The 12,772-nt window shown below is 39.5% G+C and overlaps 1 protein-coding gene across 1 annotated transcript; it reads right to left on the reverse strand.

Annotated features, from left to right (window-relative positions):
• Nucleotides 1-2,805: 2,805 nt before the first annotated feature.
• Nucleotides 2,806-6,727, reverse strand: crhbp (corticotropin releasing hormone binding protein). The gene is made up of 7 exons (XM_082539090.1): nt 6,427-6,727; nt 6,247-6,340; nt 5,680-5,837; nt 5,008-5,218; nt 4,257-4,402; nt 3,594-3,711; nt 2,806-3,507 (listed from the first exon to the last, which is right to left on the reverse strand). Exons 1-7 carry the CDS (start codon nt 6,514-6,516, stop codon nt 3,353-3,355), a joined length of 972 nt encoding a protein of 323 aa, XP_082395216.1. The 5' UTR covers nt 6,517-6,727; the 3' UTR covers nt 2,806-3,352.
• Nucleotides 6,728-12,772: the final 6,045 nt, after the last annotated feature.

Raw genomic sequence — 12,772 nt, forward strand, 5'->3', positions numbered from 1 at the left:
ACGACCAGGAGAAGTACTCTGGACTTCAAGACAGTGCTCATGTTTCCATAAATTGTTCATCTATAACAGGAATTGTGGGTCTGTTAAATGTATAATGTTCAATTTCAAACCTGTATGGAAATGTAAGAAACACTTTTAGTACCTCATCATGTGACATTGTGGTTCAAGATCCACAATGTGTGTAACCTAAATGTGTGTATGTATAGGGTACAAAAGTCTTGAATTTCTTGTAAAGATTTAATGCAATACAGGATATTATAAAAGCAAAAAATATTGCTGAAAAGTGGCGTCGTGATTATGCAACTGTGATATTTTGAGATGCACTGCACTCAAAATATTGAGTGCCTGTATCTGCTCTAATCTCCTGTTGAGTGATCGACAAATAATTAATCATCTTCGCTGAGAAAGGCCAGATTCAAATGTCAAACATAATTTTCTGTAGAATAACAGAGTAGTTCGGTATAACTGACAGCATCAAAAGCAAGCTGTGAGTCCAAAATACACACGTGAGGAACATTTGAACTAAACTACGGCTTTATACAAAGAATGTGATGTGGCTGCTGCAAAGCTTTGGTTGACGATTCAACGTCTATCATACTGTACGCACAGGACAGGAAAAAGCCAATAATGTCTTAGATTCTTTGTGTCATGGAGTAAATGCGTCATCTGGCTTGTTCATTAACTACATCACTGAGCACAGAGAGAATACATAGGAAGCTGCTTGATTTAGTAACACAGTGCAACAGAACACATTTTTAAACATATAAACATAATTGAGAATGATGGTACAGTCGGTGTAATGTACACTCGTGCAATTAGAAAAACATGTAACACATAGGCTTTAACAAAAAGGATTTTCTGCTGTAAAGCATCTGAGATCCTAATGGTCTTGCCACTCATTGCTTTTGTATCCACAAACTATTAAGAACAACACCTTTGTGAAGCACACTGTTGCACAGGTGACAGTTTTCTTCATTGATATTCACAAAATATAAATACAAGGTTATTATTTAGCGTCAATAGCAGCAGCATATGTTTTGTATCCAACTTTGTCCACACTATTCAAAAAAGATAAAGACCACCAATGTGGCTTCAGGACACTGTCACACATACACACACGCATACAGACCTACAGTTGTTGGCTATAAAGTCTTGGGCAGTCGTTCATCACCAGCTTGTGCCTGCACATGTCTCTCAATGATAATACACCTTCAGGCCTTTAATCACAGGTCGCCCCATTGGTTTGTGTGATTCAGGCATTAATATTTTAGAGATACCGCCTGCTGTTTTCTCTGTAGTGACAACAAGAGTTCGTTATGTACCCAGGACAGTCATCAAAGGCAGTGACATCATTCCACATATGAGGTAATGATGAAGAAACACGTACTCCACTGAACACATGATGGTTTTGCAGACATGGGTTTGCTAAGACAGGAGCCCACAATGTCTGACTTCACCTGATATGCCCTAAATCTCCTGCATTTAACTGGTGACACGTAATTACTTTCAACAGTGAATCCATGTTTCTTCTTATATCTTTGCAAATAACTCATTCATAACTGTAGTTGTGACAGAGATGACAGACACATTTTATTAAGATTTGCAGACCCTACTCCACCTCTGTTTTAGTTTTTTGGCAATCTACATTTACCATGAATATTTCTATGTTGTGTATATAGATTAAAAGCACCAAATGTTAGCATGGAGCCAAAAACTGGATTATTTAAGCATGCTAGAGGGTGAACATGAGTTAAAAAAAAAAAAAAAAAAAGATTTAGGAAGCATTTAGCAAAATAACCAGTCGATGTAAACTAGAATAGAATAGAATAGGATAGAATAGAATTCAACTTTATTGTCATTGCACATGTCACAAGTACAAGGCAACGAAATACAGTTTGCATCCATCCAGAAGTGCTTTAGCCATGATATAGATATATTACAGAAATGGGTCTGTTATAGGTATGAAGGTACAAAAATGTGTCTATTATGGGTATGTTACAATGTACACGGTATGAAAGTATGTTATGAATATGCTATAACTATAAGTATGTACAGGCTGTAGTGGGTATACAAGCTATGTACAGTCTATGAAGAGGATATAAATATGAAACTATACAGAAATATGCAAGTTATAAACAGTTGTAGAATTATAATTATCATATTGTACAGAATGATTGTTTATACAGAATTATACAGTAGTGCAGTTAAGATAAGTTAAATATGTGGCTAATTTCTACAGAGGCTATATAAAGTGCTAGTGGGTGTGTGTATGTTCAGTCCATTACTTTAACATGGGTCAGATATATATATATATATATATATATATATAGATATATATATAGATATATATATAGATATATATATATATATAGATATATATATAGATATATATAGATATATATATATATATAGATATATATATATATATATATAGATATAGATATATATATATAGATATAGATATAGATATATAGATATAGATATAGATATAGATATAGATAGATAGATAGATAGATAGATAGATAGATAGATAGATAGATAGATAGATAGATAGATAGATAGATAGATAGATAGATAGATAGATCTGACCCACGTTAATAGCTTATATTATCTTTGGGATATTTTAATATGCTTAAAAATTTTTCTGGTACTAGGAGATCAAATCCAAGGTCAAAGTAGAGGTCAAAAGGTCAAATAAAGGTAATATCTTAAAACCTGAGATCTGACTGCTTTTTTATGAATGAATTAAAAGAGAGTCCATTTTTTTCTTTCTTTTTTTTTTATAATAAGAAAACCCCAGTTGAGTGCTTTGTCATGCAATATCATTTTATTACAAAAAACATTTTTGGTCTTTTTTTTAATCAAATCCCCTCATAATGGCGATGGCATACTCCCTCACTTTACGTTCACCCTCCATGTCCATGATTCAGCACATCACCAGTACTCACACAAACAGAAGGTGACATTCATTTTAGCACCATTCCTTATCAAGAATGTTGATGACAAACTCCCAAAACAACATTATAAGTCTAATTCTGATAAATGCACACAGGGCGCTCACAGCATATAAAAACAAGTGTGGTTCCACCAAACACAAAAGGACACTTAATTAAATGTATTTACAATAAGATGAATGAAATTTAAAAGAAAAATCTATTTTAATAAATGTAAAGTCGAGTGTGTAATATCATAATAGTCCTATGACACTTATCTTTTATTTTTCATACACTTTTATTTCAATGTCCTCAGACATTTTATCTAATCAGAGGGACTGACTGTTACTTTCACTTAAAGCCATTTTAAAAACATTTGCAGTCAAATGCTACATTTGTCACATAAGATCCTGTTAGGATCAGTTATTGAAACAGAAATCTTCCACGTTGTTGAGTTTGATCGTCTGTAGCTCCTGGCTGTCTAATAGCCTGTAGCTGAAAGACACGCGGTTGACAAACTTCCCGCTGGACACCATCCTCACCACAGTGTTATCACAGCCAATCTTCATGTGAGCTGCAGGTAGAGCAAAAGGAAATCTTAAGTCTTGACTGGTGTTTTATTTAAAGAGAAGAGGAGGCAGAGAGATGGTGTGCACTTACTTGGTCCAGTGAAAGCGATGCAGAGGTCAGTAATGGGAAGCAGCTTTGATGTATCAATGCCGTTTCCCCCCAGCAGCTGTACAAAGTCTCCTGATTCTGCACATCCGGGCATGGATCTCTATGGAAATCAACATAGAGTGTGATACAAATACTAACTAACAAATACTAAATACTTATTGTGCAAAATAAAGGTACATATAGTGAATTTTTAAGGACAACATATATTATGATAATATGTGTTTTTTAATAAAAAAATATCCTAAGATAAATTATTTTAAGTTTGTAAAAAAAGAAAATGTCCTACCAAGCACACTTTAAAAGCTTTTTACCTTTTTTTATGCTGATGTTATTCTGTTTAGAGCTAAGAGAAAGCACAGGCTGGTGCCATTTCATCTCTTGGAGCTACACCTTGTTGTGACTCTCATTTAAATCACTCCATAACTGATTTGAATCTTATTCCTTATATACCTTATACCTTAGTATGAGATCTGAATTTGTTATAATTTTAGGGGTCTGGTCACTTAAAATCACTAATATTCTCAATGCAAAAATCACTTTTTACTTAAGGTTTCAGTTGCTATATAAACTGAGAAACCCTGTAACACTGAAGATGAATTAAAAGCACTGCGGCAATATTCAAGGGTGTTTAGTGACTTTCTTTACCTTGGGGAGGTGGTTGTAGTGGCCCAGGCTGAACTCTGAGATGCTGATCTCTACTGGATATATGATGGAGAAGCTGCAGTTTCTGTGCTGCTGTGGGATCGCCATTGTGTAACTGCCCTCTGGTGACTGTGACATGACATTGCAGGCTGCAAAACAATAGACAAGGGTGGATGTTGCAAATATGATCACTTTGATGGATGTTCAGATAGAAGCATAGGAATGTACACATAACCTAAAGGCTGGGGTTGTACATGCATGATTCATATATACATGGTGTTAAAGTACCTCTTCAATTTGTTGCATTGAATGACAAATGTCAAAAGGTCAAAAATAATTCTATGCTTGTGGTCTGTTACACAAGCATTTTTCAAAGCACTATTTCACTATTATTATTATATCTAATTAGTAAAGATCAGGTAGTTTCAAAGAAAATGAAGAAAACTTTAATGCCTTCACTGAGGTCAATCTCAAAAACACTTAAAAAGCAGGTTCATCATCTAAGTTGCCCTTTCCTTTCATGTTACTGTGGGAGAGCATTTGCAGCCTGTCCTTGGTCCTCATCCAGGAACACAGTGGTGGCAAACTGTCTACTAATGGTGCAAGTGATGACTAAAGCACCATGTCAGGCTGCCAGTATCACCACTGAATTACACATTAATTGCAGTGTAAATGGGCTGAAAGCTCAAATGGTTATGTTTATGTGCATGCAGGGAATTTTAGAGTTTACTTCTGAAAATGACCGTCTACATACGAAAGGGGTTGGTGTGTTTCCTGACTGTCAGGGTGAAGCTGCTGCCGGCACTGTGAATGCGGAAGAAGACCATGGCCACGTTCTGAGAAGAGCGCACACTTTTCCTCAGCGATCCAGAGTCGCAGTAATCCACATAGCGCTCGAACAAAGGCAGTGGGTGATCGTGGGTGCTGGGAAACTTTTCCCCTTTCATCACCCAGCCGTCGAACACCTTGATAGGATATATATTAAAAGACAGAAGCTTTAAGTAGAATTTTATATTTAATCGCAAATTATTTCTTGATGGTTTTACTAATGATGAGAAAGAATATTAAACTCTTTAGGCCGAAACTTAACCAGTATGCAAACAATAGGGAAGTGATTTTCAGGTAGCTCATCTAAAGGAAGCAGGTTTGTGCCCAATTACTTTATGTTTAAAGAGCATTTTGTCTAATTAGGAACCAAGATAACAGACCCCAGTATTTGGTGACATGGAAACACAGAGCAAAAGCTTTATCACAAAAGCACAAAAAAGTCTATGTCATTTCCTGTAATTATACAAAAATTATGCAATAAAATAACGTTTTAAGCCCTTCAAGCTCAACGTGACCAGATGCATCTACCCATCTTGTGATATTTTGCTCAATATAAGAGGAGGGGGAAGGTGTTTCACGAGAAGCGCTGTTAGCTTACAGTGATGAAGTCTCCTCCCGTGCAGTCAATGTCAACGCTGTCATAATCCACACTGATCACTTCATTGGGCTCTGCCATGAAGAAAGCGGCACAGCTGAGCTGAGGGCGCTCTGCTGTGAAGGTGAACTGGCCCTCCACTGCAACCATGTCCAGACAACCTGAAAGGCATTCCAGGAAAGAATGTGAAAACTTTGCCAACCAAATATGAAAAATTATAAATAAATGAAAACACATTGATCTACTCTAATTACTATTTATTATATTTATTATCCTTTTTTAATATAAATATCTTTTTCTGCTGCGTTTTCATTCATTCTCTACATTCCAGCTCTTTTAGCCTATTGATTATACTTAGGTGTTTATCGAGAGCAATTTTGGTAAAACCAAAATTAAGAGACAGAAAACAAGTCTAATTTACCAAAAGTATACAAAAACGCTACCTCCCCTTTTATCTGTTCTTCAAACGCATAAGTTGCAAAAATTAAAAAACAAAAACAAGGAAAACCAGCATAAACCATCAATTATATGTTTATTTAAAATATTATAGATAGATGTCACGTGACTTACGTAAAGGTCGGCGATACATCAACTCTTCGGGCATTTCTCTCTTGAGTTCCGAGTTGAAAAATGAATATAATTCATCTTTTGTGATTTCGTTGTTCTACAGAGAGTGGGAGAGAAGTTTGGCGCGTCTCGTTTGTACCTTTGAATCTTCTAAGAAGTTTCTGTATCTGTCCGGACACTTACCTCAATATACCTGGAGTCTCCCTTGAGGACGGACAAGCACAACACCAGAAAGAAGAGCTGCTCCCGGAAAGTGCGCTCCATAACGCGCATCTCTGTCTGCAAGGCTCACCTGAGCGGAGAAAGTCTGAGCTCCTCCGCGACAAGCGCTGCTTTTTATAGAAGCAAATACTGTAAGGACCAAGTGACATGTTCGCCCACCGTGGACGCCCTCCCCTCCCATACGATCCACTCCTTAAGCAGCCAATTGCGTAGCTGTGACGAGAGCAAGGAACGAATGGATGAAAAAACAAAGACAGAAAGGGAAAAGCTGATCTTCCCTTCCCACTCATCTTCCCTCAAAGCGACTCAGGTAGCTGCTGCAGCCCTCCCAGACTCATACCGATCATTAAACAACTCACATTGAACATGTTTGCCCTCTTCTCTTTGTTCTAAATCAAAAGTGAAACGAGTGATGCATGCACAAGGGCCTTTTACACTGTGTAACAAAAAGGATATTAAATCCTTTCAGTACTGTGCAAAAGTATTGAGCCACACCTTTTAAAATATTGTATAGGATTATTGAACACAGGTGCAATGATCTATTGAGAAATGTGAAAACACACATGAACATGAACTATATAAGACAAAAACATAGTTGTGCATCGTTGTTATGACCACCTTTCATGCTTTCTTGCAGTTTCTTCAAATAGTCTTCAGAATTAGCTAAAAAAAAAAGTCCTCCAGGATTCTCAGAGGACATTCAAAGCTCTTGTCTGAATGTTGGTTACCTTTTCTTCAGTTCTCAATATTGCTATAGTCTGGGTTCTTCAGAGGCCAATCCATGGTCCATGACTTGATGTGGTCCATGACTTGATGTCCATGACTTGGGGCGACCGTGGCTCAGGGGGTTAGGACGTGTATCTGTAACCGGAAGGTCGCCGGTTCGATCCCCGGGCTCTCTGTCCTGGTCGTTGTGTCCTTGGGCAAGACACTTTACCCTACTGGTGTTGGCCAGAGGGGCCGATGACGCAATATGGCAGCCTCGCTTCTGTCAGTCTGCCCCAGGGCTAAATGACTTTAGATGCATGTTTGGAAATGTTAGGCATTGCCCATTCATTATAGGAAATATAAAAATTTTAAAAGCATGACTTCTTAAATGGTGTTGTTAATCAAAATACACATTCCTTACTTGAGCTTAACTGAACATGACCTATTTCCCCTTTCTGCTTTATGGATACTTTCATTGATGAATCAGAAGTTACATCTGTAAGTGACAAATTAAAGCACTGTTTCTTCGTGGGACAAAATATTAATGATGGCAGTTATCTTTTATGAAAATAATATGACACACTGAATATTCTTTTTCCTTTTACAATTTCTAAGACCTATGTCAATAAATTCTAATTGAAATTTTATTTGGGAGCAAACAAGAAATGATTATGCTATCAAAACACCCGGACAAGCATTAGAATATGGATGGATGGAAGTCATTTAAATTGGTCATTTTCCTGGAGGTAATGTAACTGTACCATGAAGCAGCAAAACAACCCCATGGTGGCATAATACTACCAACACCATGCTTGACATTTGTACAGTGTTCATAGGTTTGAAAGTGTCAGTCCTGGAGCAGGGCCTTCTTTCTTGGTCGACACCATCGTAAATGCAAATAACTTGAACTTGCGGTTCTTAAACTGATGATCTTGGAATCTGCAGTTGGTTAGAAATGACTCCAAGAGACCTTCCCAGTTTGTATAAATCTACAATTCTTCTTAGACCTTCACTGAAATTCATTTTTCTTGGCACTGTTTAAAACAATAAGCACTCTAAAACAAATCCTTTTTTCCCTGGCAAAGAGAAACTACCAGTTGTAGTCAACCATGGCCTTGGTCTTGTCAAGGTAAAAGATATTCTAGAACCTTCAATGTGGGCATCCATGTACTTGCTTGCTTTTTGTGACCATTCACACTTGTCTGCGCAGAATTTACATTAAAATGCACCAACTACTGATGCATCCAGGTGGTGGACATCTAAGAAGCATAATAAGAATGATTACTCAACTCTCAGGTTTCCATGTCTGCTTCTGCAATGGAGTATAATCAAAGCATAACTAAAATAGCCACTTGTTACAACCAGAATATGCACAAGAGCATCTCTGAATGCACAAAAAAAGATTGGATTAGCTGGTCTGATGAGTCTAGATTTTTACTGTGACATGCTTTGTATCACACTGCTGGCAGTGGTACAATTGTGTAAGGGATTTTTTTTTTTGCATATTCTGGACCCCTTAATACCACCTGAGCAATGTTGAGACACCATGTAACAGGGCAGCCCTTAGCGGCTGGAAACACAGTGAGACAGACCAAGGCAAGTGTAGTGGAACAAAGTATTTATTTGCTATATGGCTCTCCTTAAAACAATTAACTTGTCGAGCTTCTTCACAGCACAAAAATCCCCTAATGACAACTGGCAGCCTTAAATATGTTCAGCTGTCACAGACTTAACCATTATTCCACTCTCAGGTAAATTCTTAAATCCCAACCTTCCACCACAGTATACAATATATCAATAAGAATAAATAAATACATAAATACATCTTCACATTTACATATTAATAAATATTTCACACTTTAATGTTACACAAAACCCAATATTATAAAAACCCAGAAACCCAAGCACAAAAAGATTCACCACCATGGTCTCTCCCGGAACCTTTAAATGGTGTTTGGACCCCCGGGGAAACATTTGCCCAAACACCTTGAAGAGGACACAGGCAAGAAAGGTGAGTAATCATTAACTTACAAACACTTATTTGCACCACTTTTATCCCTAGATTTCACACACACATTTGCCTTAGTTTTCCTTATTGGTAAACCTTAATCACAATCTCAATCACCATTCTTCTCTCCTGACAGACAACCACCACATTCCTTGATGAGGAGCAGCTGTGCAGGATCTGAAACAAGGCCACCAACTGATTTTAAAATTCCCAATAAATAGTCAATAAATATTTAAACTTCTTGTGTGCAAATCCATGCTTAAAGTGCAATGCTACATAAAGTGCTTGATAAGGTGCTTTTAATAAAGTGAAAGGTGTGCTCTAAAGTGCTATACAGACAATACAATATAAATAAATGCAGTAAGGGAGTCCTCTTCCTTACATTTCCTCCTCCCTCTCTTAAGCACGAAGTGCTTCAGTCCTCTGTCATCCTAGATAAACAATCAGCAACCACATTTGACTTCCCTGGCCTATACTGGACCGTAAAGTCATAAGGCTGCAGAGACAGGTACCATCCTGCAATGCGGGCATTCGCATCCCTCATGCGGTTCAACCACTGGAGGGCACGATGATCAGTCTCCAGAGTGAAGTGACGTCCCAGAAGATAATACCTCAAGGCCTCAATAGCCCATTTCATGGCCAAGCACTCTTTCTCCACCGTCGAGTACCTCGTCTCCCTGTCGAGTAGTTTCCGACTCAGAAACACCACAGGCCTTCTTTCACCATCCACCTCTTGCTGAAGGACAGCACCAAGGCCAACCCCCGAAGCATCAGTTTGCAAGATGAATGGCTTGTTGAAGTCTGGACTGTGTAGAACTGGATGTGTGGAAACTGCTTCCTTGAGGTCTCTGAATGCTCGCTCACAGTCTTCCGTCCAACGCACTTTGTTAGGGGCTGAGCCTTTTGTGAGGTTATTAAGTACAGTGGATCGCTCCGCAAAAGAAGGTATGAATTTCCGGTACCAGCCTACTAGACCCAGAAAACCTCTCACCTTCCTTTTAGTTGTCGGAACTGGGAAGGACTGAATTGCTTCAATCTTTCCAACCTGCGGCTTTATCTTCCCAGAGCCAACTACACAGCCCAAGTACTCCACTTCTCTCTTGGCTATGGAGCACTTCTTGGGATTGATAGTCAGTCCAGCCATTCTGATGGAGTGTAGCACCTTCTGTAGGTGAATGACATGCTCTTCCCAGGACTGGCTGTACACCACCACGTCATCCAGATATGCTGCAGAGAATGCTGACACATCTCTCAGTACATGGTCCATTAATCGCTGGAATGTCGCTGGTGCACCTTGAAGCCCAAATAGCATGACTTTAAATTGGTACATACCAAAAGGAGTTTTGAAGGCTGTCAGCTCTCTCGCTTCTGGTGCCAAAGCCACTTGCCAGTATCCTTTACACAAATCAAGTGTTGTAATGTACGTTGCTGATCCAACTCTCTCCAGCAGGTCATCCACCCTGGGCATTGGGTAGGGATCAAACTTGGATAATGCATTCAAATATCTGAAATCAATACAGAATCTCAGGGTGTCATCTTTCTTTGGTACCAAAACAATCAGGCTGCACCACTCACTGCTTGACACCTCAATGATTCCCAGGTCCAACATCAGTTTTATTTCTTTCTGTAGCACTGGCACCAACCGTTCAGGAATTCTGTAACTCTTTTGTCGAACGGGTGCATCCTCCTTCACCCGTATCTTGTGCTGAACCAGTGATGTGAAGCCTGGTGTTTCTCGAAAGAGCTGTGGGTCCACAAGTGGTTTTATATCAGCCTGCTCAGTAGGAGACAAATGAGAGAGGTCAACTGAAGCACAAACTTGAATGTTAGTTGGAAAGAACTTCTCAGTCACCTCCTCATCCTTAACCGAACGCACCAGTAACTGATAGACCGGCTCTTGTCGGCTGTGGAATTCCTTCAACAAGTTCACATGAAATGTCTGATATTTTTTAACTCTTTCTGGCATATTCAGCTCATAAGTGACTTTACTCACTTGTCTGACGATCTCGTATGGTCCATGCCATTTTGTCAGCAACTTGTTATCGCTGGTGGGAAGCAATAACAGTACTTTCTGACCTGGAAGGAAGACCCTATCCCTGGCCTTCTGATCATACCAAGTCTTTTGATGTTTTTGTGGAGCTTTCATGTTGTCTTGCATCAATGATGCCATTTTCTCCAACCTCTCTCTCATGGTGATGACGTAGGCTGCGATGTTTTCGCCCTCTGCTTTGGATTCCTCCCAGCAGTCCTTAAGCAGATCCAGGGGGCCTCTCACTTGGCGACCGTATAAAAGTTCAAAAGGCGAGAAGCCAGTGGAAACCTGCGGGACCTCCCGGTAGGCGAACAGAAGGTATGGCAGCCATTGATCCCAGTCAGCACCTGTGTCAGAGACAAACTTGCGCAGCATACTTTTGAGAGTCTGGTTGTATCTCTCCACTAGCCCGTCCGTTTGGGGGTGATAAGGGGTGGTCTTAAGTCCCTTTATCCCTAACAACTTATAAACCTGCTGCAACAACTTGGATAGAAAGTTCGTTCCACAATCCGTCAGAATTTCTCTTGGTATGCCTACCCTAGAGAAAAGCTGCAGAAGACAATTAGCAATGTGACGAGCTTTAATTGATCTGAGTGGGAAGGCCTCAGGAAACTGTGTTGCATAGTCACATATGACTAATATGTAGCGATGACCGGTGGAGCTCCTCTCTAAAGGGCCCACGATATCCATGCCTAGCCTCTCAAACGGTGTTTCAATAATTGGCAGTGGTTGCAACTGGGCTCGTGCTACTCCTTTGCCTGAGGTCAACTGACATTTTTCACAGGAACGGCAAAACTCAGAAACCTGGACATATATCCCTGGCCAAACAAAACGGCTGCTGATCCTATTCAGTGTTTTGTGAAAAGCCATATGACCTGCCCATGGAATTGAATGACCCAAATCCATAACTTTGTCTCTGAACTGTTGTGGGAGTGCCACAGCTTCGCACTTCCCCTTTCTCTGGTACAAGATGCCTCCTTTAATCAAGTAAACAGTGTCTGCAAGACAGCTTACCTGACCTTGACTAGCCCCCTCTACCTCTGTTACCTTCTCAAACCAGGGTTTTAGAGTAGGGTCGCTTCTTTGGAGTGCACCTAAATCTGAGGGAACATCAAACTCAAGTTGGTTATTTGGCTTAGGGAACAATGCTGTACCTTTTTCCCCTGAGCCTTTGAACTTTTCTCTTCTTTTCTGAGCCCTAGACTTCCTAATCTTCCCTGGCTCCGTTTCGAGAGACTCCTCAAAAAAGGGCAATTCTTGCATCCTTTCCTTTGCACTTTGTGCTCTTGTGACTACATGACAGGGTTTAAATGGTTCAACTGTCATATCTAGAGGAAGTGAGCTTCCAGATTCATCACCTAAGCCTTGAATGTCTTTCTCAGCACTCACTTGAGGGTCATAATCTGACTGGTGTATTAGATCAAAAAGAGTGGGGATGTCATTACCAAGTATCACTGAATATGGCAAACTGGGAACAACAGCTACCACTAACAAGTAGGTTTGACCTCCTACTGTCAAGTAAACCTCAGCAGTGGGGTACCTGTGTTCGTCTCCATGCA

Source organism: Aulonocara stuartgranti (assembly GCF_965226115.1).
Source record: "Aulonocara stuartgranti genome assembly, chromosome: 7".
NCBI lineage: Eukaryota > Metazoa > Chordata > Actinopteri > Cichliformes > Cichlidae > Aulonocara > Aulonocara stuartgranti.

Excerpts from the sequence above, each read along its gene's own strand:
- crhbp (XM_082539090.1), bottom strand. The coding sequence starts at position 6,516 with ATGCGCGTTATGGAGCGCACTTTCCGGGAGCAGCTCTTCTTTCTGGTG. Across the intron at positions 4,403-5,007 it reads GAAACACACCAACCCCTTTC|CCTGCAATGTCATGTCACAG; the intron begins GTATGTAGACGG and ends ATTGTTTTGCAG. Across the intron at positions 3,712-4,256 it reads ACTACAACCACCTCCCCAAG|AGATCCATGCCCGGATGTGC; the intron begins GTAAAGAAAGTC and ends TGATTTCCATAG.